General features: G+C 39.0%; 3 protein-coding genes across 11 annotated transcripts in view; all 3 read right to left on the bottom strand.

The window, feature by feature from the left end:
- Positions 1 to 5,219, bottom strand: part of LOC137877542 (sorting nexin-14-like) — an 18,530-nt gene extending 13,311 nt beyond the window's left edge. For both annotated transcript variants that reach the window (XM_068717510.1, XM_068717511.1), the window contains exons 1-11: positions 5,028 to 5,219; positions 3,921 to 4,072; positions 3,494 to 3,614; positions 3,013 to 3,086; positions 2,737 to 2,815; positions 2,554 to 2,597; positions 2,388 to 2,475; positions 2,185 to 2,269; positions 1,031 to 1,187; positions 697 to 772; positions 371 to 415 (exon numbers count right to left, since the gene is read on the bottom strand). In XM_068717510.1, the coding sequence (XP_068573611.1) occupies positions 371 to 415; positions 697 to 772; positions 1,031 to 1,187; positions 2,185 to 2,269; positions 2,388 to 2,475; positions 2,554 to 2,597; positions 2,737 to 2,815; positions 3,013 to 3,086; positions 3,494 to 3,614; positions 3,921 to 4,057 (906 nt within the window). In that variant the 5' untranslated portion in view covers positions 4,058 to 4,072; positions 5,028 to 5,219. The remainder of the gene's footprint in view (positions 1 to 370; positions 416 to 696; positions 773 to 1,030; positions 1,188 to 2,184; positions 2,270 to 2,387; positions 2,476 to 2,553; positions 2,598 to 2,736; positions 2,816 to 3,012; positions 3,087 to 3,493; positions 3,615 to 3,920; positions 4,073 to 5,027) is intronic.
- A 1,562-nt stretch (positions 5,220 to 6,781) lies between these two features.
- LOC137877540 (heterogeneous nuclear ribonucleoprotein Q-like) lies at positions 6,782 to 18,488 on the bottom strand. Of its 7 annotated transcripts, none has more exons than XR_011103540.1 (12): positions 18,338 to 18,488; positions 16,663 to 16,822; positions 15,533 to 15,651; positions 15,208 to 15,429; positions 14,886 to 15,062; positions 14,270 to 14,405; positions 13,952 to 14,157; positions 12,331 to 12,480; positions 12,093 to 12,214; positions 10,646 to 11,214; positions 8,844 to 8,931; positions 6,782 to 7,747 (listed from the first exon to the last, which is right to left on the bottom strand). XR_011103540.1 is itself a non-coding variant. In XM_068717508.1 (12 exons), exons 2-11 carry the CDS (start codon positions 16,820 to 16,822, stop codon positions 8,890 to 8,892), a joined length of 1,746 nt encoding a protein of 581 aa, XP_068573609.1. In that variant the 5' UTR covers positions 18,338 to 18,487; the 3' UTR covers positions 6,782 to 7,747; positions 8,844 to 8,889. The 7 variants fall into 7 exon arrangements, 6 of the variants coding, with proteins under 6 accessions (XP_068573609.1, XP_068573605.1, XP_068573606.1 ...); XM_068717508.1 differs by having other exon boundaries at positions 10,803 to 11,214; positions 18,338 to 18,487; XM_068717504.1 differs by having other exon boundaries at positions 6,782 to 8,931.
- A 497-nt stretch (positions 18,489 to 18,985) lies between these two features.
- On the bottom strand, positions 18,986 to 22,891 carry LOC137877538 (uncharacterized protein DDB_G0284459-like). 2 transcript variants are annotated; one of them, XM_068717501.1, is made up of 3 exons: positions 22,717 to 22,891; positions 21,024 to 21,296; positions 18,986 to 20,201 (listed from the first exon to the last, which is right to left on the bottom strand). In XM_068717501.1, the coding sequence occupies exons 1-3, from the start codon at positions 22,844 to 22,846 to the stop codon at positions 19,495 to 19,497; spliced, it is 1,110 nt and encodes a 369-aa protein (XP_068573602.1). In that variant the 5' UTR covers positions 22,847 to 22,891; the 3' UTR covers positions 18,986 to 19,494. The 2 variants fall into 2 exon arrangements, with proteins under 2 accessions (XP_068573602.1, XP_068573603.1); XM_068717502.1 differs by having other exon boundaries at positions 18,986 to 20,198.
- Between the last annotated feature and the right edge of the window lie 941 nt (positions 22,892 to 23,832).

The following is a 23,832-nucleotide window of genomic DNA, read 5'->3' as shown; positions in this document are numbered from 1 at the left end:
TCTTCTGGCTGGAGACACAGAAGACGTGAACATGGTTTCATGCTGACGTCTTCTGGCTGGAGACACAGAAGACGTGAACATGGTTTCATGCTGACGTCTTCTGGCTGGAGACACAGAAGACGTGAACATGGTTTCATGTTCACGTCTTCTGGCTGGAGACACAGAAGACGTGAACATGGTTTCATGTTCACGTCTTCTGGCTGGAGACACAGAAGACGTGAACATGGTTTCATGTTCACGTCTTCTGGCTGGAGACACAGAAGACGTGAACATGGTTTCATGCTGACGTCTTCTGGCTGGAGACACAGAAGACGTGAACATGGTTTCATGTTCATGGAATCAGTATTCATGAGGTGTTCTGTGAACTTACTGGAGTGTCATCAACAAATATCAGCACCATGAGGTTCACGGTGTCCTGAAACACAAAGAGAAACGTCACGATGTCTTCATGTCTTCATGTCCCGGTTCAGATGGATTTTAATGTTGTAAAACCGTTAAACCTGTGTTTGTCGTAACCGACGAGTTCTGTTGTATAATTAGTATATATTTATTTGTTTGTTTTGTTTCATATATTGTTGTGTTTAAATGTTCCCTTAGTTTGTCTTTTGTTCTGTCCGTCAAAACCTTTTAGTAAACTCATTGTAAATAAATAAAGTTATGAGCTTTATTAGCTTTATTAGCTGCTGTTCTACTTACAGGGTCGGCCATGAAGTCCATGGTGGGTAACATGACGGATCCGGCCATCACCTCCCTGAGCAGCAGAGCCAGAGACCTGAACAGAGACCACAGCGTTTCATAAACTCATGTATTCATATTATTATAAGATAGATATATAGATATATTACATCATTCACTAACAGACACATATTTACATACCAACAGTTCACTATAATCAGTGATTCAAGTTTATGTTATAAAACGTTGCTTCCTCCTCTTCCCCCCCTCCTCTTCCTCTTCCTCCTCTTCCTCCTCCCCCCCTCCTCCTCCTTCCTCCTGGTTCTGGTTCTGGTTCTGGTTCTGGTCTGCCTACCTGCAGTCGGTGGCTTTGGGCGGCATGACGTAAGGGAACAGCATCTCCGTCATCTTCCTGAGGTAGAGCAGCTCGTCTTTACGGCTCCGCAGAGCGATGTGGAGGTCAGAGCCGTATTCATCCAGAGACGCCTGCTGGAGACCCTCCACGCTCTTCACTGTAGAGACACACACACACACACACACACACACACACACACACACACACATATAACACACACACATATAACACACACATAACACACACATAACACACACACACACACACACACACACACACACACACACACACACACACACACACACACACACACACACACACACATAACACACACACACACACACACACACACACACACACACATAACACACACACACACACACACACACACACACACACATATAACACACACACACACACACAAATAACACACACACACACACACACACATATAACACACACACACACACACACACACACACACACACACACACACACACTTAACACACACATAACACACACACACACACATAACACACACACACACACACACACACACACACACACACACACATAACACACACACACACACACACACACACACACACACACACACACAACACACATATAACACACATAACACACACATAACACACACACACACACACACACACACACACACATAACACACACACACACACACACACAGTGGACATCACTGGAGGTCACCTTCCACAAACCACCATGAATATAATAAGAAATTTGGATTTGCGACACCAGAAACAGTTATACTTTGAAGTTGCTTAAACAAATATATATTATTATAAATTAACGACATAATTGATTTTCCTTGATAATTTGTTCTTCATTGGTTCATTTGATTACGATGTTTTGCTTTGGTATTGTTGTTGTTCCTGGTTTTGATGTCTGAGTGAGGATGTGTAAGTTCTGTCAAATGACAATAAACAAAGTTTAAAAAGAACAAAATAAATTAAATAAATTTAATACAATTTAAATAAACTTGAATAAAGTTAAATTAAATTGAATACAATTTAATGAAATTGAATACAATTTAAATAAAAATAAAGAATAAGCAACTTTTTGAAACTGAAAGTCGGCGATGTGCAGTGAAGATGGTAACGGGAGGTTCGTACCTTTTTCTCGAGCTTTCGCAATAATCTCAATGTGCTTCATCGCAGCTTTCATCACTTTGTCTGCAAACACAGCGGGAACATCAACCTGCCCAAAAGAATGAAATAAAGAAGAGCAACATCAGTGAAAGACGCCGGATCAAAAGACCCAACAACATTCTGACATCATGAAGCACACGACCTCCTCATTGTGTCTTTAAACAAACCTTCTGAGCCCGGCGGACGAGCACCGACGTGAAGAAGCGGAAAGTCATCCTCAGTTCGTCCACACAGGCCTCGTCATCTGTGATGTCCCTGAAAACCAGAGGAGGACGTTCAGAACAACTTCTAAAATACAAACTATGAAAACTCTTTGGGGATGTTCCCTCTTACCTGTACCAGGGGTACACGAAGTTCTCCAGAACCAGCTCAAACACCTGCAGACAGAAAACTTAACCGATGATCTCGGCATTCATGAAGGAGTTTAAAGTCAGTTTTACAGACAAGCGTGTTTCTCAGTTTTACTGTCAGATAATTAACATTTAATTGGAGGATAAAGCGTTGACATTAAGGTACCTCTGCTACTGAAGCGTCCACTTTTGAATGAACCTTCAGGTCCAACCACGGCTGATAGTTTTCAAGGAGCAGCGTCGGCCTGCAAAGAACCAACCGTTTAATGTCAGCGTGACCATCTTAATGAACACATCTCTGCCCGACACGCTTCAATGATCAATGCAGTATGTTGGGTTGTTTTTTGGGGTGAGGAGAGATTTAATGTTGTGGGTCTTAAGATATCAAACTGTACAGATAAACTGACGCGTTTGTCTGCGTCACGCGTCGACGTTAACGTACCGGTGGCGGCTGCACTTGACCTTCCCGCACACGGCACAGCTGTGGCCCAGAGGAAACAGCTCCTGCTCCCGCCGCTGATGGAGGAAAACAAAAAACTGTTTTATCACGAGAGCTGCAACGAGGAGTCGACTAATCAATCAAGAGACAAGTTAACGTTAGCAGCACCGCTAACGGCTAACCAACGCAGGTTCACTTCAGTTACACTATGATGCCTTCAGGCTCTGCTCAGTGAACACGAGTACTGGCTAAAGGTACATTATAACGTTATCGTGATGTGTTCACGGGTAATCTGTAAAATGTAGTTTTGGTGATGAACTAGAATAAATCCAGTAGTTTGAAGGAGATGTTTTCATGAATATAAAATAGATATTAGAGATGAATTATGATGTTTAACTTCATAACACGAGCTCTAAGAACATTATTATACTTCAATAAAAATACTAATGACTGTGTTTATTAAATGATTATCAAACAGACTTACTTTGCTCCTCGGCTTCACGCTGAAGAGGACATTGGGTAGGAGGGTCTCCGGTCCGAGGGAGCAATAGAAAGTAGTGACGCCAGCCAGGAAGGACCAGAAGACCATCAGGACGTGGAGATACCTGGAGGCAACGAGACGTCTTCAAACGTACAAAACTTTAAACCTTTCAATTCAACATCTTATACGACGGAGAGAAGCAGGAACCTGAGAATGAGCAGAACTATTATTTCACTATTTTGGCTTAAAAAAATTGTTTTAAAAACAGTTACAGATTATATTTCTGTCCATCTTCTCAGCGTTTCAGCTCTGATTTACAGATCATTTGAGTTATTAAGAGATCAGATAATATGAGGAGGAGGAGGAGGAGGAGGAGGAGGAGGAGGAGGCCAACACACATGTCCAATAAATGTGATTGTGATTGTTTTACCTGTTGAGCAGCAGAGTCATGGTCACCAGAGACAGCAGCAGGAAGCAGAAGACCGGATACTGACGTCCAGCTTCTCTCATGACGTCGATCTTCAGCCGTCGCGTCACGTTCTCCACAAACGTTAAAACACCTGCCATCCTTCTTCAGAGGGCCTGGTGACAGGTATACCGTTATTATGGTCTGGTTTCTGCTGCTTTGTCTGTCAAAGCACTTTGTGAACTCAAACCCTAACTCAAACTTTTTAAAGGTGCAATATGAATAAAGTTATTATTATTATTATAGCGTTAAAGTGGAAATTAAAACACATTTCATACAGTCAACATAGTTTAATATAAGTTAACACTAATAAAAATGGAGGTTCGTGGCTGTTTTAATTAACGATAACGTATGAAAATTAGGTTAAACTGAAAGTGAGATGTTATACTACTGTCTACGATAGCTAGCTAGCTTAGCTAACTTAGCTAATGGTAGCTAGCTAAGCTATATATTTATATATTATCATTATATATATATATATATATATATTTTTTGTATTATTTATATATTTGTATATATATATAAAATATATATATATATATATATAAAATCTTTTATATACTGCATGTATATATGTATATATATTTAAATATATATATATATATATATATATATAAATGTGTAGATATATAAGGAAATATATATTTTTATATATCTATATATATAAAATATGTATTAAAAAAGTGGTGGAAACCTTTACATTTATATGTATTTTGATAAACAGTTTATCTACACAGACCACACAATCAACACATAAATAAAAATGTAATTGTATTTAAATAGTAAATTAGTCATTATATATATATATATGTATATACATATATGTATATATACATATATGTATATATATGTATATATATATGTATATATATACGTATATATATATATATATATAAAAATGTATTTGTATTTCCGGTCACTTCTGACGTTCGCGCTAACGGAAATGACGTTGTAGTCGTAGCTAAGCTAAGTTAGCTAAGCTAAGTTAGCTAGGTAAGCTAACTTGGCTAACTTAGCTTGGCTAACTTAGCTAGCTGAGCGACGGTTGACGTTCGTTTTAAAAATACTTACAGCGACACTACTATCGGAGCAGCTCTTCATATAAAACAACACATTCTGTCCACAGTAGTCTTCGGCTGTTGGCCAGACTATTAGTCCCAGACTAAAGTTTGTAAAGTTTTTACTTCATGTTTTCCTTGTTTTTCTTTTTTTGAGTCCCGAAAGACTTCCCCGAGAAATGGAATGTTTCTAATCCGTCCGAAGGGTTGCCAGATCCGTGTGACATGCACGTAAATTAAACCGTGATTTCTTTTTTTTCCCCCACACACTTTATTTCTTATTTCTTAATAACAAAACAGAACAAATCAGAAAATTAACATTCATATATGGGCAAATGTTGTCCCAGAATAAACACATATATATCCTTGACAAAGACATAAAATGTATAATAATAATAAAATTTAAATAAATACAAATATATGGGGTGGAAATGTACAACTACAGAGGATGTTTACATTTTATTTCCGAATCACAACACGGTTCATAGAAAAAAGAATATTAAATAAATAAATATATATATATACATATATATATATATATATATATATATATATACATATATATATATACATATATACATATGTATATATATACATATATATGTATATATATACATATACATATATGTATATATATAAATCACAAGACAACACATCAAATGAAGCCATTTGTTTAAATGGCTTTAAACAAACTTTCAATTGTATATTGAAAACAATAAGGTAAATATTAAAACAGAATATTTCAATAATAGTAAGATGATAAAGTGGTAAAACAATTGTATTTTCAGAGGTGTATAAATACATACTTACACACGAATCTATGTACTCTCTTAGTGTATTATGTTTATTCTGCTTAATGTACCCCTCTGTTTTACTTTCTGTTAAAATGTCAAATATTTTGTCTGTAATAAATATAAATTATTTTGTTTGTAGAGAAAGTGTAACCTATTACTTCAACATTATAATTTGTCTCAAGAGATTTAAACGCTCCAAAGGTGTATTTTAGCAAACGGACATGGCAACCCTGAATCCAAAACAACGTCATTTCCGTTTGAGCGATCCAGCCCGTCAGAAGTGACCGGAAATACAAATAAATATTTATCTGTGTGTGTGTATATATAGATGACTTATTTACTATTAAAATACAATTAAAATGTGATTTATGTATTGATCGTGTGGTTTGTGTTTATCAATCCAAGACTGGATCATATCAAAGTAAAGGTTTCCACCACTGGAAGCTGTAATAGGGATATATATATATATATATATATATATATATATATATATATATATATATATATATATATATATATATATATATATATATATATATATAGTTTTTAATATATATTGTATATATTTAAAAACATATACATATTAATACAAATATATAAATTAAATATATATATATATTTTTACTGTATATATTTAAAAACATAAATAAATATAAAGTATAAAATTATATATATAAAATATATTTAAAAATAATATATATATGTATATATTACTTCTCTAATACTCTTGTTCATATCTTAGCCCTATATTTTAACTTTTTTTTTTTTTTTTTTAGACTTTGTCTTTGATTTTTTCTATATTTTTTTAAATGCACAATTATTTGAGGAGAGCCTGAAATCTAAGATATTTTAATACCAAAGACTGCTTCAATGTAACTTGATAAAGAACTTTAAAATAGACCCATATGTAGCTTCACAGAAGAGTTTATGATCTAATTAATATATATTGACAATAAATGACAACAACACCAGATCAAAGTCAATAACTTTATTAGAAAAATAGGTTTACCTTACCTCACTGTACAGTATAAAACAATTCATTTGCAAGAATGCAAACACTTGTTAGCAAAAAAAATTATATATATATATATATATATACAAATTTATATATATATAATTCTTGACCCTTAGAATTGGTGATCCAACAGAGTCAATACTAGTATGAGAAGGAGAAGAAGTAGTCTGGCTCTTTTTCACAAACCTGGTAAAAAGAAGAGCTTAAAGGAGAAATCCAAACCTCAGACGCTGTCCCACCATTTAAAACCAAACGTCCAATTAAGTTACTTTGATTAACTCAAACTGCTTCATTCTGCGATCTTCCTACAATTCCCAGAATGCCAAGGGCTAAAAGGGAGAGTGTGTGTGTGTGTGTGTGTGTGTGTGTGTGTGTGTGTGTGTGTGTGTGTGTGTGTGTGTGTGTGTGTGTGTGTGTGGGGGGGGGGTCAGAAAGTATTACGAGACAAATCAACACGTTTTTCTGGTTGGTTTTGGTCTCTTTGTGGGATTTGTTGACAGAGAGAATAATGTAGAACATGTAGAATTGATATTAACTTTTTTAATATTCAGTGAATTTTAACTGATTTTTATTTGCTAAAAAAGAAAGACAAGCCGTTGCTGAGATCTAATAACTTGCGTGTAGCGGTTTCTCATTATTTCCCCTAAAAAGCTCAAATATAGTCGGATGGATTTGCTCCTTTAAAAGTCTAAATAAACATTTCTTTGATTTCCAGTATGATGTGTACACGATGGTGAAGAGACATGAATCAACACCAGCTTACTCAATACATTTGTCACGACCACACTTATGGCATGATAACAATGTAAAATGTAGAACCATGCTTTTTAAGATGAAAACTTTTTCCACGTTTAGTTTGGGTTCCTAAACTTCTCCAGACCAGGAAGTGAATTCATTTTTCTTCCAGACCTGCTTTAAGACAGCCTAAATAAAAGAATGAAACAAAGAGGACGTCACAGATGTTTGTGCAGAGCAGACAGACCGAGACGTCAAACATCTTTACAATGATGCTTACAAACAAAAAGAAACAAAAGAAATAAGACCGTTACCCATCGTGGAAGACAAAAAAGATGTCCAGGCATTAAAAACAAAACAAGCTGTAAACTACGTCATCACTCAGTTCATGTATCAAGACACGACGACGGCGTAATAAAGAATAATAAATATAAAATGACAGAGCCGGGGGAGAGGAGTGATATCTAGAGAAAAGAAACTCTGAATTTACTAGATTTAAATAGTACATTCACAAGAGAAAAACTGTGATATTCTGTGATTTACAACAAATAAACACACATTGAAGAGGAATACAACAGAATCTACTCAAGGTCGAGCTAACTTTGTAAAATGAAGTAATGTGGTTCCTTTTCTGTTGTAAATTCACAACTTAAAGTTTCTCTCCTCACAGCATTAACACCCTCTTCCGGCTCCGTAACGATATATATATATATATAATATATGTAATACGCCGTCGTGAGACTAACAGCTGCAGCTACGTCAGCGCCGAGAGCTGAAATCCACCAAGCTCTCTCTCTCTCTCTCTCTCTCTCTCTCTCTCTCTCTCTCTCTCTCTCTCTCTCTCTCTCTCTCTCTCTCTCTCTCAAATGTGGACAGATCAGGCGAGTCCTTAAAACTGAGGTAGTTAACGGACCCGGGGTGGTTCGGGTTCTACAAAAGAACCCTAACCTCCTGGAACGCCCGACCCTTCAACATCTGCGATAATCACAGATCACATCTTGTCCATCGCGTAGTTTAAGAGCTCGATCCAAAACTTTAAAAAGTGCAAAAGACTTTTCCAGAAGGACGTCGATCATGAACTCAGGAAGACTCAAATGGCAGATTTTTTTTTTTAGGAGGAGGGGGGGGTGTTATAAATTTAACAACAAAAAATTCAAACAGCAAGCTCAAGATCTCCTCTGATTATCTTCTAACATGGCAGTTTTTTCAGGAAATCTGCTCCTTAATTAAAAAAAATAATAAAGAGGCTGGAATACCATTGGACCACTGAGTCAGGTGACCTTACCATTCCATCCACTTGGCAGCCGGCAGAGAGTAGACGGAGTCAGTCCTCATAGCGACGCGTCAGGACCGGCCTCGACCCCTTTGTCCTGCTAGTCAGGTAACAAAAGGAAGCAGTTAGACAATGGAAACAGCATCATGTCACATCTCCACACACACACACACACACACACACACACACACACACACACACAAACACAAACACACACTTCTACGGTTTAGAGTCTCTCACACACAGACACACAGACACACACACACACACACACGACTGTAGACGGAGACCTCTGATTTGAAACATGCACGTCTTTAAAAGAGGACGACAGATAACAGATAATCAGCCTGGTTTGCATCGTAAATTAAATTGAGGTGCAGCAGGTGAAAAAGAGAACGATCGGACAAGCAGAGAGGAAAGAGAAGGGGAGGGGGGGCATTAAGAGAGCAGCCAAGAAATATATAAAAATAGAAATATATATGTATATATATATATATATATATATATACATATATACATATATATACTAGAAGCGAGTCATGCATGGCAGTTCTCTCACAACAACAATCCTCCACATAAACATGCAAGATTAGTATCCAGGCCTTCAACAGCCAGGTAGATCCTTCTGGGACAAGCTTCACTTTTCACGTTAACAACTAATCAAATTGTGCTTTTTTTTTTAAAATATTCCTGCCCCCCCGACTCATAAACAAAAGGGGACTTGAATGGCAGACTTATCGGGGGGGAGGGGGGGGGGGGTCACTATTAATGCTGCATTGACAGTGAATTTAGGACACCAATTTGTGAAACAGTTATGTTTTTCTGGACATGAGAGGAACTCATAAAAAAGGATGATGTCACCACACATACAGAGCACTTGAGAGATGCCGACTAATAAAAAATAAATTTAAAAAAAGTAGGTGATTTTTTTTGGCGGGAATTTTAATGGCATGCAAGGTGACACTGTATGTAGCATGTGGCTAACACTGGCAAACCTTTAGTCCATTTTCTTCCACAAGGAAAAGCCTTTTTCAATTGTTTTAAGGCAATTTGAAGAGAGAATTTGCCGAAACATGAATTTGCAACACAATTTGAAGATTTTTTTGTACACGTGTGCGTGTATGTTTATTAAAGCAGACAAACAGCAAAGAATACAAGCCAAAATGTAAAGCCAAAAAATAAGGACTACGAGCGCCCTTTTTTTTTTTTTTTTTTCTTTCTTTCTTCTTTTCAATAACAAGACACGCATTTACTTTGTGACAATACAAATTGTAATTTCATTTGTTTTTAAATACAAGTTTAGGAGACATATGCTTTGTTGCTGTTAGCTACTTAAAACATGGAAACCAGAATCTCTAAAAACATACATAAAGCTATAGCCAAATAGACAGCTCGAGCACATATTTGCATCTAAAATTTTTCTCAAACGTGATGGAAAATCTTTTAAAAACGAACATGTGTTTGTTTTTTAAAAAATAAAAAAGGAGGGGGGGGGGGGGTAAAAAGAAAACCAGTTCGCCAGAAACAAGTTGGAGTGACTACGGTTCGAGTCCAAGCGAATTATTAAAATATGTACAAAAAGATATCTTGCCAGATGCCACCAATTTTGAGGAGAAAAAAAATGAAAAATTGCCGGCAACCGTATTGGATTGAGGGCCAATCAGATCAAGTCTCTAAATAAAAAAAAAAAAAGACAAAAAAACAACAAACCACGTATTTTTTGTTATCAAAGCCCTACTTGGTTTACTTCCACTGTTGCCCAAAAGAATCCTGATAAAATTCCTGGTTGTCGGATTTGTAACCGGAATAGTTACCAGAATGATCACCACCTTGAAGCGGTTGCTGAGCAATGGGTTGAGAGCCCCAGTTCTGATTATTGGTCTGGCGACGCTTGGAATCTGGCTGGTTGTACCCGTCAGCTTTGCGCTTTCCTCCTACATTTCCACCGCGGCCACCCCGAGCACCACGTACCCCTCCTCGCCCTCTCGGCTGCAGGCCGCCTCCTCTTGCTCCCCGCCCGCCGCGGCCCGGTCCGGGCCCGCCCCGCTGGGAGAAGTTGGCCCTCCCTCTGGGTGCGCCGCCACCACCGCCGCCGCCTCCACCGGAGCCGCCGCGTCCTCTGGCCGGAGAGGATCCGCCCCGGGAACCCCGGTTACCGCCCCGTCCTCGGCTCGGGGCCTGGAAGTCGTCGTAGCCGTAGTACGGGTCGTCGTAGCCGCCGCGGTAGTTGTGGTAGTCGTAGCCGTAGTAGTCGTAGTAGTCCTCGTACCCGTAGTAGTCGGGGGGGTAGGCGGAGTAGCCTCCACGGTTGCCGCCTCTGCCACGGCCTCTGACCGGAGGCGGCATGTGGGAGGGAGGAGAGTAGTAGTAATAGTCATCGTACCTGATGAGGGTGAAAGAAGGAAGGAATACAATTAATTAAAACCTTTGAATGCAGTTCAGCTTTTATACGTTTGTCTACTTGATGCGTTTAAAGCCGGTGTCTCTGCACAGCGTCGCATAAAAAGATCAAAACAACCCGAATATTGAAGTACTAATTGTAGAGTGAGATTCCAGCGGAGGTTACGCAGGATAGTTTGACTCGCGTGATCCAAACATTTACAATAACTACAGAGCGCTTTGAAGTCCAAATGTCTCGATACAAATAATTCACAACGCATTGTATCTGATAAAATATGCTGCTTCAATCAATATTTGTTGCCGTTTATACTTTTAATTTAATTTTCAAAAAATGCGGCACACAAAAGAAGTCACCCACCTGTATTAACAGGTTGGTCTAACGGCACCACCAACTACATTTATGTAACCACAATAGCATTTATAATAACTACATATAGATACATTTTGACTGACTGCATGATTTGCGGAGATTGATAATATTTGCATCATAAGCAGGAATCAACAAACAAAGATGTTTTCTTAAGTCTATAGATGTATAGATGTGTAGGACAGGATGTCTCTGAAGCACAATATTCAATTTAAAATGGCATTTATTTAACAATTTGCCTTCAACAAATTGCGGTTTCAATAAAACTTGATTAACTGTGCAGCCCAAGACGAAACTGACAAGTTATATTAATGAACGAAAGATGTTTTAGTAATAAAAAGAAGAACTTCTTAAATCATATTAATTCCTTTGAAAGTTTGGTTGACGGACTATTTCATGTTTTGTTTTTGGTGTCGACGTGATAAAATATGACGACTAGACATTGGAAGCGTATGAACATAAAGGAACAGCCGTTAACGGTTCGTCCTTCTTACATTACTGTTTTGGCCGCTTGTCTCTGAGCTTTGCGCTCCTTCCGTTTCTGATCGGGCGGTTTGGCAAAAACGATCTCGATGGGTTCTCCTTCCAGCTCCTTCCCGTTCATTTCCTCTAACGCCTGAGAGGAAAGGAAAGCAACCAGCAAGATTTGTTACCATTTCTGCAAACGTCCTTTTTTTTTGGGTTCAAACAACCACAGTTCTGTGAGATTGAAAGCAGATAAACTCCCCCTACCTTCACTGCGCCGTCCCTCTCCTCAAAGTGAATGAAGGCGTAGTCTTTGAGCTTCTTCACTCGCTCCAGCTTTCCAAACTCACTGAAGGACGTCTCCAGCAGCTCCTCTGTGACGCCGTTGGCCAGATTCCTCACAAATAAAACCTTCACCTGCAGAAAACAAACAGAGGAGGAGGAGGTGAAAAAAAACCTCACGTCAGCCTACACATGGTAAGTTCTCACCTTAACGAGTCCTACGCATGCTAAGTTCTCACCTTAACGAGTCCTACACATGATAAGTTCTCACCTTAACGAGTCCTACGCATGCTAAGTTCTCACCTTAACGAGTCCTACACATGATAAGTTCTCACCTTAACGAGTCCTACGCATGCTAAGTTCTCACCTTAACGAGTGCTACACATGATAAGTTCTCACCTTAACGAGTCCTACGCATGCTAAGTTCTCACCTTAACGAGTCCTACACATGATAAGTTCTCACCTTAACGAGTCCTACACATGATAAGTTCTCACCTTAACGAGTCCTACACATGATAAGTTCTCACCTTAACGAGTCCTACGCATGATAAGTTCTCACCTTAACGAGTCCTACGCATGATAAGTTCTCACCTTAACGAGTCCTACGCATGATAAGTTCTCACCTTAACGAGTCCTACACATGGTAAGTTCTCACCTTAATGAGTCCTACACATAAGTTCTCACCTTAACGAGTCCTACACATGGTAAGTTCTCACCTTAAGGAGTCCTACACATAAGTTCTCACCTTAACGAGTCCTACGCATGATAAGTTCTCACCTTAACGAGTTCTACGCATGATAAGTTCTCACCTTAACGAGTTCTACGCATGATAAGTTCTCACCTTAACGAGTCCTACGCATGATAAGTTCTCACCTTAACGAGTCCTACACATGGTAAGTTCTCACCTTAAGGAGTCCTACACATAAGTTCTCACCTTAACGAGTCCTACGCATGATAAGTTCTCACCTTAACGAGTTCTACGCATGATAAGTTCTCACTTTATCGAGTCCTACGCATAATAAGTTCTCACCTTAACGAGTCCTACGCATGATAAGTTCTCACTTTATCGAGTCCTACGCATGATAAGTTCTCATCTTAACGAGTTCTACGCATGATAAGTTCTCACCTTAACGAGTTCTACGCATGATAAGTTCTCACTTTATCGAGTCCTACACATGATAAGTTCTCACCTTAACGAGTCCTACGCATGATAAGTTCTCACCTTATCGAGTCCTACGCATGGTAAGTTCTCACCTTAACGAGTCCTACGCATGGTAAGTTCTCATCTTAACGAGTCCTACACATGATAAGTTCTGACCTTAACGAGTCCTACACATGGTAAGTTCTCACCTTAATGAGTCCTACACATGATAAGTTCTCATCTTAACGAGTCCAACGCATGATAAGTTCTCACCTCAACGAGTCCTACACATGATAAGTTCTCACCTTAACGAGTCCTACACATGATAAGTTCTCACCTTAATGAGTCCTACACATGATAAGTTCTCATCTTAACGAGTCCTACACATGATAAGTTCTGACCTTAACGAGTCCTACGCATGATAAGTTCTCACCTTAACGAGTCCTACGCATGATAAGTTCTCACCTTGGCCATGACTTCCGGGTCCGGGTCCTCGATGGGGTCGGCCCACTCCACCGTCACCACGTTGCCCCACACCTTCACCTTGCCGCTCATGAGCCGGCGGCGAGCCTGAGCGGCCGTTTTGTGGTCTTCGTACTCAAGGAAGCAGAATCCCCGGTTCTTCTTTTTGTCGTCGGGTTGATGGTACAGTATGACGTCACTGAGGCCCTCTGCAAAGCAGAAGGTAATAAAAAGACGTTCTTTCATTTACACAGATCCGTTTCTGAACTAAAACACAATGACGTGCATCTATATATTTATCCATTTAGATATATTTTATACCTGTGACTTTAGCAAACTCTTCAACAATCTGCTCCTTTGTTTTACTCTTGGGAATGGAGCCAACGAATAGCCGGTTGTTGGCGACAGATATACAAACCCCAATGTGTTTGCCGGGGCGAATCTCATGATTATTGCACTATAAGAAAAAAATAAAACATAAAAAACATGTTGCTTCCAACTTTTTGCTGAGAGAAAGAACATTTCCCAAGCAAATATGACACTTAACCTAAAAAACAAGAGTGGAAACTCTCGGCACGCATACAGACAGAGAGACAGACAGACACAGAGACAGACAGACAGACAGACAGACAGACAGACAGACAGAGAGAGAGAGGACAGACAGAGACAGACAGACAGACAGACAGACAGACAGACAGACAGACAGAGAGAGAGAGGACAGACAGAGACAGACAGACAGACAGACAGACAGACAGACAGACAGACAGACAGACAGACAGACAGACAGACAGAGGACAGACAGACAGAGGACAGACAGACAGACAGACGTTACTTGGCTGCTGAACAAAAACTAGCGTCCCGACTCGACTGTTGTGGCTCACTTCAGTTTTCCCAGAGGAGAAGACGTTTTTTTTGGTTAAATTCCATCTAAACTTACCAACTTCACCGCCTCCTGCGCTGCTTCTTTGGTGCAGAAGGTGACGAAGGCGTATCCTCGGTTGAGGCCGCTCAGCGGGTCCATCATGAGCCTCAGGTCCCAGATCGGCCCGGCCTTCTCAAAGAGAGGAACCAGCTCGTCTTCAAACAAGTCGCGGGGAATCTTCCCAATAAATATCTAGAATAAAAACGTTTAAAAAGATCCACACATCACATTTACAGACTCCACTAGCTCTCTTGGTGAGCAACAAAGGACCAGATGAAAACAAATCAAATTGTTGCCCTGTTAAACTTCCTCTCAAAACCACTTTGACGACGCGTACCTCTGTTCCAACGTTGGGTTGGGCCCCCGAGTACACCGACTCCGGCGGGGGTCCGCCGTACTTTCGCTGGCCCGTTGTTACGTCGAGTGTGTAGTTGGTTCGGTCCAGGAGCTCCTTGATTTTGGCCTCGTCGGGTCCTTTAGTGGAATCTGAAACTTTAGTCCCTTGTTTCTCCCTCTGCCTGTAAGTCTTCATCACTCCACAGAGAAAGGCACTTTTGTTCTGCAGGAGAGAAGCACATGGTCAGGAAGGAAAGGTTTGTATCTACACATAAAATAACCCGTTTAAACGTATAGGTCGTTGTCTGTCAGAGGATTAAACGTACTTGCACGTGTGACAGGTCGCTCTCTTTGAACTGGACCAGCACTTGCAGAGCTCCCTCCTCGTTGAATTCTTTCAAAGCTTCAAGAGCTCGTTCGTCTAGGTCACTATGTGCTACTAGGCCTGTAAGCACACGCGAGAGAAAAAGAAAAATGGAAATATGGTGTGAAAACTCACTGAGAAACAAAAGGACATCCAGAAGGAACTAAATGACTGCTTCCATGGTTTCATGATCATGTATAAGAATATTTTAAATAGTTTCAAAAGCAATCAATTTCTCAAAACAACAGTGCTGCTCAAACATTTGACTTAGCAGATAAACCCAGATTACAAGATTCAGATTCATTTTACAGATTAATTGTTTGGCATACGTGTTATAAATGTCAGAAAACAGTGAAAACCATCCATCCCAGTTTCTCAAAGTCTGCGGTGATGTCTTCAAATGTCGTGTTTTGTAACAAAACCCAAAAGACATTCGGTTAAATGCGATATAAAAATAGAGTAAAAGTGAAGAACATCTCCATGTATGCGAGGCTGAAAACAGCGCTTTCTTGCCGTTCTGCATTTCTTCATCCCTTTAACCCATTCAGCTCTCTCTACTCAACAGCGTTGATGCTTAGACCTGAAGCCACAAAGAAGGCACTTGTGTGTGTGAGCGATAACGAACGAAAGATTCATATTAAATTATGCATTTCTGTTAAGGGAACCGGCTTCATGATTTCATCAACAGAAGTTTGAATGCAAAGTAAATTATTTAGTCACAAACATCTTATTCCCTCCGACATCCTGCAGCTCACATGTTTACTGTTAGAGAACAAAGGCACAGATGAGCGATGGACGGTCCCTCTCCCTGGTCACCATCGTTTGAAGCCATCCCATTAAAGACATGTGGTGCTCTAGTGACGACGTCTGTGGGGAGTGAGTGTGTGTTCCAGGTGATGAAGGATCGTGTGGCTCATGGGTGTTTTTAAAAGGTTTTTTGGACCACAGTGGAGCTCAGAGAGGAATATATGATATCTCAGAATTTAGATACATTACTCCCTGTGTGCGCGCGCGCACACACGCACACACACACACACACACACACACACACACACACACACACACACACACACACACACACACACCTCTTACCTGCTACGTAAAGTTCATCTAGCTTCTCAGCCACATTCTGAGGTAGACCAGCCTCGAGTAAAGCTGGGAAGTGTTCTGAGCGGGTCACCTCGGCCGTAGTGTCCATCGGCTCCTCCGTCCCGTTCCCGTTTACATGATCTGTGGCCATGTCTGCAGACATCTGTGCATGTGAGACATTACTGCAGGGTTAACAACAACAACAACAACTTTAGTTGCGACAGTAACACTAAAAATCTGTGCAATATGATTCTGTCTCTATATATAATATTTTAGTCATTGTGGATTTTTTACTCTTTACTACTATATTATTATTACTGTTATATTACTAAATTACAATACTTGTTAGTACTATTCAAGTTCAATATTATTATTATTATTTTATATTGATTATATCAATTCACTATTTCAAGCTCCCTCCAAAAACTCAAATATGTATAAGAAAATCACATGTATAAGAAAATCACATGTATAACATGGGAATTTAAGATACACACCAGGAATACAATATAACACACACGTATATATATATATATATATATATATATATATATATATATATATATATATATATATATATATATATATACACACACACACATACACATGCATACATACGCATGTGTATGTATGTATGTATGTATGTATGTATGTATGTATGTATGTGTGTATGTATGTGTGTGTGTATATATATATATATATATATATATATATATATACACACACACACACACACACACACACACGCATAGTGCAAACAAGAGACATAGTAAAAAACAAGATCAAAAGTATTATAAATAAGTAATAAAACAGTAATGAATATTAAATAATAAAAAATCCAGAGTAACTAAAATATGATATATACAGACAGAATAATTGTAGTATTGCACAGTGTATTTATATTGCACATAATTAAATATGTATAAGAAAATCATGCATGTATAACAGGGGAATTTAAGATATACACCAGTGTACAGTTAACATACAGGAATACAACATATATACACATATATATATATACACACATATATACACACACACACACACACACACACGTGGTGGATAGCACCATCATTAAACAGCAAGCTAAAGTAAACAGGGACGTAATACAACTTAACTAAAAAAACACAAATTTGTATCGTTTGGCCAACTTTACCACGTGACACTCAACGTCCAATAGTTGGGAGAGTGCGCTTCATGTCACACTAAACGACTAAAGAAATGAAATGCTATAATAGTAATCTCAAGTTAAAAACCCAGCTGGTTTTCAAAAAAAAAAAAAAAAAAAAACATCCACCACGCCTCTTGTTAGCATAACGCTAGCTAACGTTAGCTAGCTGTGGCTCGTGCGGATCAACAGGCCGCAGTCTCTTCAGCGCGCGCGTGGAGACCCAAACTAAATGTTAAAATAAACAAAAGAACACACGCACATACACACTTTAGAGCTCAATCGTGTCGGGCATTTTGGCTATCCCTCTGAATTCGGTGCGGATGTGGTAGCCATCCATAACGCATCTATTTCACCATGAATCAAAAGAGAGACCCTTTTCTTTTTTTCTTTTTTTCAAAATGCCGGCTATAGCCATGTAACGTCAACTGTCTACCGCTAACTTAAACGAGCCACTCTGCCGCTAACGTAACAACAAAACACAGCGTGTTTCCGTCGGTGTTTACGTACCACGCTAATCTAAAACTGCGGGTGCACGATGCCGATCCGCCGCGTTGAAGGTGCTCAAAAATAAAGGAAAAATATTCACGCCCGGTGCTTTTCAGGTTGATTTCTTTACTCCCGGTGAAACAAAATGGCGACGGCGACGTAACGTCGCGATCTCTGCTTCTCGACTGCATGTACGGGGCTTCTGAAAGGGTTTCTCACGGGCTGCTCAGTTTTCACACATCCGGGACACTGTGACTTTTACAGTACTACAAAGAGTCTAATCACTAACATTTTACACTATAACGCGTCACACATATCTTACTAACACATACGTACTTAAATACTAATATGAGTGTACTTCATATCCTTCTACTCCGCTACATTGAAGAGGGAATTATTGTATTTTCACATAAAACAAATTGTCAAAGCATTGTCAAAACAAACTAAGTGATTGTGAAGATGCAGGGTGAACACCTCTGGAGATGCTTCTCCATTTTGGTGAAACACATTCTACTTGGTTTGATTAACTTTAATTTGGAGGAATCAAACTCACTATAATAATGGAAGTCTCTTTTCATCACTCCATACATCAGAAAATACAGTTAACAGCCATAATAAGTGTGTAGGAATGAAATGTATAAATCAGGCTTGTATTTCTGGTAATTTGACTCAACACAACTTTATTTAGAAATATGCACCATGTCAGCACAACGTCACACTAAAATAATTCATATTAATCACAGAATATGCAAGAAACCGGTTGATATGTTTGCTTCAGTGGTGCAAATTCACAGTCGATCAAATTATCAAACAACAACTTGTGCTTGGACTTGTTTTATTATATATAAATATATATATGTAAATATATATATATATATATAACTATATATTTCACTGTTTAATCTTTACAACAATCACCAATCTGTTTGTTTTCTTCACGTAAAGAAAGATTAATGTTGTTTAACATCCTCACTTCAATAATTCATTCATCAAAATATAAACGAGTCACAAGAGGATTTTTTTTATTAAAAAACAGCACAAAAAAAACTGAAAAGAGAAGTTACAGTATCATAAAAATGGAGAAAACAAACTCTTTTCTAGGTGAATATAATTTTTTGTTTAAGTCCACAAATATGGGATCCATACAGTATTTATAAAAATGTAAAATATTTTCGGGATCACTGAAAACTCGTAGCACCAAACTCGGCCTCGTGTAGAAACTGCTGCATCTTGGTTCTGACCCACGACTGTTTCTCAGCAGGAAGTCTCCTCATGGCCGGAGCCAAGCTCAGTAAAAACAGGGTGACATCGTCTCTCTGGTCCACGTCCCGGTCTCTCTGAGCCTCCATCCTCCTCAGGTACTCCTCCAGCAGACTGTCGCTGCTCTTCCTCTTGGCCCGGGTCGGCCTGGTGGACACCGCGGCGCCGCACTCCTCCTCCTCCTCCTCCTCATCGCCGTCGGTTTGGTCGTCCAGCAGCTCCGCCACCTCGGCCTCCTGCTCCTCCGTCTTCAGGTGGTTCAGCCTGGAGGCGGCGCAGGACGGTGGCGGCGGCGGCGGGCCGCGGTGCGGCGGGAGGTGATGGAGATCGGGCTGCAGGGCCGCAGGAGGCATCGGCTGATCCGATGGCTGCGAGGAAGAGTGCGAAGAGGCCAAGGAGGCGGCTAGAGACGTGACCGACTGCATCATCACCTCGAACAGTTCCTTCATGTTGTCGTGCTGCTGCATCTGCACACAGTCGTCTCTGGCGGCGCTCTCCGAGGTCACCTCCATCTTCGCTTCTTTGAATCCGATGGCGTCTCTGCTGGCGGAAGACGGACGCTTCCTCTGAACAAACTCTGAGGACGATGTTGTTGTTGTTGTGGCGTCGACTACAGAGATGTCTGCTGAGACAGATTAAAGCAATCACTTTTCATTTTCATCCTGCAGCTGTGATCAGAACAAAAAGAACATCGCTATCTACGCAGAATTTAAAAACTGGTGCGTCCGTGTAAACTACCATCATTTGTAGCCCCAATAAAACATCTTGAGAAACATGTCAAACACCGTCTTAAAGACATTTTGGGGACATAATTCTGGACATTATGTATAGGGATGCCTCCCGGAACCCAGTTCTAAATGAGTAGAAGCCGTTAGCTAGTTACTGGTTCTGCTATCGGTGCTTTCTTAGTTCTGGAGTGAGACGTCCTCGTCTCAAACGTCCTCTCTCTGTGTCTCCTCTCAGTACAGTGTGAGACTCACATCACGATCAGAGAGAAGGAAACATCTGAGAAACATCTGAGAACTCTGGTCGTCTCAAACACAATAAAACCCTCACGAGTACGTTCATCACAACGTGTGACCAACGAGCAGAACACCAGTCTGTGTGGAGCAGCCGTCAGGTGACGCTAGTGATGTCATACGCTAGTGATGTCATACGCTAGTGATGTCATACGCTAGTGATGTCATACGGAGTTTAATCAGAGGAACAGGATCATCAATGAAAGATGATCACTGAGATGTATTTTAAAGACTTTAGAACTCAAGAAACACTATTTGTTAACGTACAAGAATAATAAAGAAATGTGGATTTTTCTTAATTAATCGTCTTTTTTTTCCTCAAAAAACAATCGAAAAGAACCGATAAGAGTATCGATAAGGAACCGGACCGATAAGAGTACTAGTATCCATAGAATCCTAACGGTACCCGTCCCTACTGATGTACAAACCGTAGTTGTCGTCATCGTCGCTCCGTGTGTCGGTGGTTGTGCTGCAGCCCATTTCGGAGGCGTGGAGCTGAGAGGGCTGCGGGTCCAGAGCCCAGCCGTTGCAGCCCGCGGCTCTGGCGTCGATGAACGGGTTCAAAAAGGACAAAATGGCCGAGTATCTCCAGGGCCGGTAGTTAAAGAGCCCAATGCCGCTCTCCCGTCGGTCCTTCTCCCGCTGCCTCTCCCTCCGATGTTGGTCCCTCAGCGTCTTCCACTTCCTCCTGCATTCAGACTCTAACGAACACAGGAAGAAGAAGAAGAAGAAGAAGAAGAAGAAGAAGAAGAAGAAGGAGAAGGAGAAGAATAAGAAGAAGAAGTGTCGACGTTACTGCAGATTCAACTGTAGATTTATGTATCCAAAGCCTGATATCTCTTCCTCTTCTGAGCCATTGAGCTCCAATAAAGACAGCTTAACGAACCACCGTGAACACACAGCCGTACCGGAGAGAGATCAAACTCATGAACACATTTAAAGGCTTTAATGTCGCTCCCTCTGAATGAAACATGTTCCCAGCTGTTTGGTCTCCATAGAAGATGTACAACATTTAGAGGGCTGCAAGCGACGACTCATTTCATTGTCAATTCCTTTTTTTCTTCTTTCATTAATTGATTAGTTGTTAGCTCTAGAAAATGTTAAAATGTTAGGTTTTGTCACAGAGGAGTACAGAAACCAGAACGGAAGCTGGAACCAGAGATCAACCAGGACTGAAATCTTAAGGATCGACACTTTAAACCGATTAATCGACAACCAACATAGTCGATGAATATAATAGTTAACAACTAATCAAATAACTGATCGATATCAGTCGTCACTGAGGGTTAGAAAGCTTCTGTTACCTTCAAGGTCCTTTAAGAAAACAAATAAATAAATCCAAAAGAAGCTGTTGATACAGACAAAAATCATCGTTATCAATAATTACAAATGAACCCACAACAAAGGCCATGTTAGTCAGAGGTGGACTGTGACCGAGTACACTCAAACACACATATTTGAGTTAACTCTATTCGTACTACATCACATTCTAAGAAGGAAATATTGTACTTGTTTGCTCCGTCACATTAGTCTGATAAGCTTTAGTAGCTTATCTGATTTAGGTTTTACATATAAAACATGACAATAATACACTATATATATATATATATATATATATATATATATATATATATAGTATTAAAACAGTAAAGAATATTAAATAAGTCAAAAAGTCAAAAATCCACAATAACTAAAATATTATATATAGACAGAATACTTGCAGTATTGCACAGTATTATATTGTACAGATTACCTGTACTTACACTAGTATGAGACCATTTTGCTGATAATAAGCCTACTTATGTACATGCACTTTAGTAATATTCTGTAAAGTGGCCAGCTGTTTGTTTGTTTTTTAAACAAATGTTTTTAAAGATTTCCGTCTTCAGTAGGAACCAATGTGCTTTGGAGCTGAAAGCCGCAAGACAGTCGGAAGGTATTAAGAAACGGACTCTCTATTGTTTTGATCTTTGCTTTTGATCTTTTACAAGAAAACAAAAATGTGGAAAATTGTTTTAAAAATAAAAGTTAGTTTAACAGAGTCTCACTTCACAGACACAGAACGTCACGCAGCCGTTCACGTTATGAAACAAACGTAAATACAAATAAATAAAAACTTACCGGGAACACCGACGATGTCCGAGACGTGTCGCCACGAATCGGCCCTCATGTTCAGGTCCCTGTAGGTCGGGGAGTTGGTGTCGTAGAGACTCGGGAATCCGGACACAGCCAGGATCAGCTTGTGCTCCATTTTGTGTCTAAACAACTCCCGTAACGTTACGTTACCTGCCTGGTGGACAAAAAGCGACAAGCGAAGAAGAAAAAACAACAACACCGTATTTCCGTTTCCGGTCACGGTTGTTTTCTTTCTTTTTATTCTTGTAATTTGTTTTCTATCTTTATTGAAATGACATTGAAATATCAATAAGATAGGATAAGATAAAATAATCTTTTATTAGTCCCGCAGTGGGACATTTACAGGATTACAACAGCATACAGTGTGAATATATACATATATATATATATATATATATATATATATATATATATATATATATATATATATATATATATATATATATATATATATATATATATATGTTTACATACAGTATAGTACAAACAAGAGACATAGTAAAAAGCAAGTATTATAAATAAGTAATTAAGTAAGAAAACAGTAAAGAATATTAAAAAAGTAAAAAATCCACAATAACTAAAGTATTATATATACAGACAATACAGTCATATATACAGTATATATATATATATATATATATATATATATATATATATATATATATATATATACACACACACTATATACAGTCACTAAATTTGTATCAGAAAATCACACACGTATAACATGGGAATTTGAGAATTTGAAGTAAAAAAGTTAAAAATCCACAATAACTAAAATATGATATATACAGACAGAATAACTGTAGTATTGCACAGTGTTTATATTGCACAGATATACAGAACATTGCAGACTTATAATAATAATATTACAAAACATTAAAATAATATAATTTGTATGAAAACACCTCAATACTATAGAAATATAATATTAAACATATTTTCTTGAAAGACTGAAAGAGGACATTCAGAGTAAACATTGTGAGTCAATACATCGTTTTGAGTTAACGTCACATAACTGAGTCATAGAGAGTAAGAAGTTTATTTAAACTGTTTCTAAGTTTTTAACTTAGTATCTCACAAAATGTATATTTTGAGTAA

The sequence above is a fragment of the Cebidichthys violaceus genome, unplaced genomic scaffold (assembly GCF_023349555.1).
Source record: "Cebidichthys violaceus isolate CVI_PGR_0920_01 unplaced genomic scaffold, fCebVio1.0.p SCAF_215, whole genome shotgun sequence".
Taxonomy (NCBI): Eukaryota; Metazoa; Chordata; class Actinopteri; order Perciformes; family Stichaeidae; genus Cebidichthys; species Cebidichthys violaceus.
This window is presented reverse-complemented; position numbering and strand designations above follow the sequence as displayed.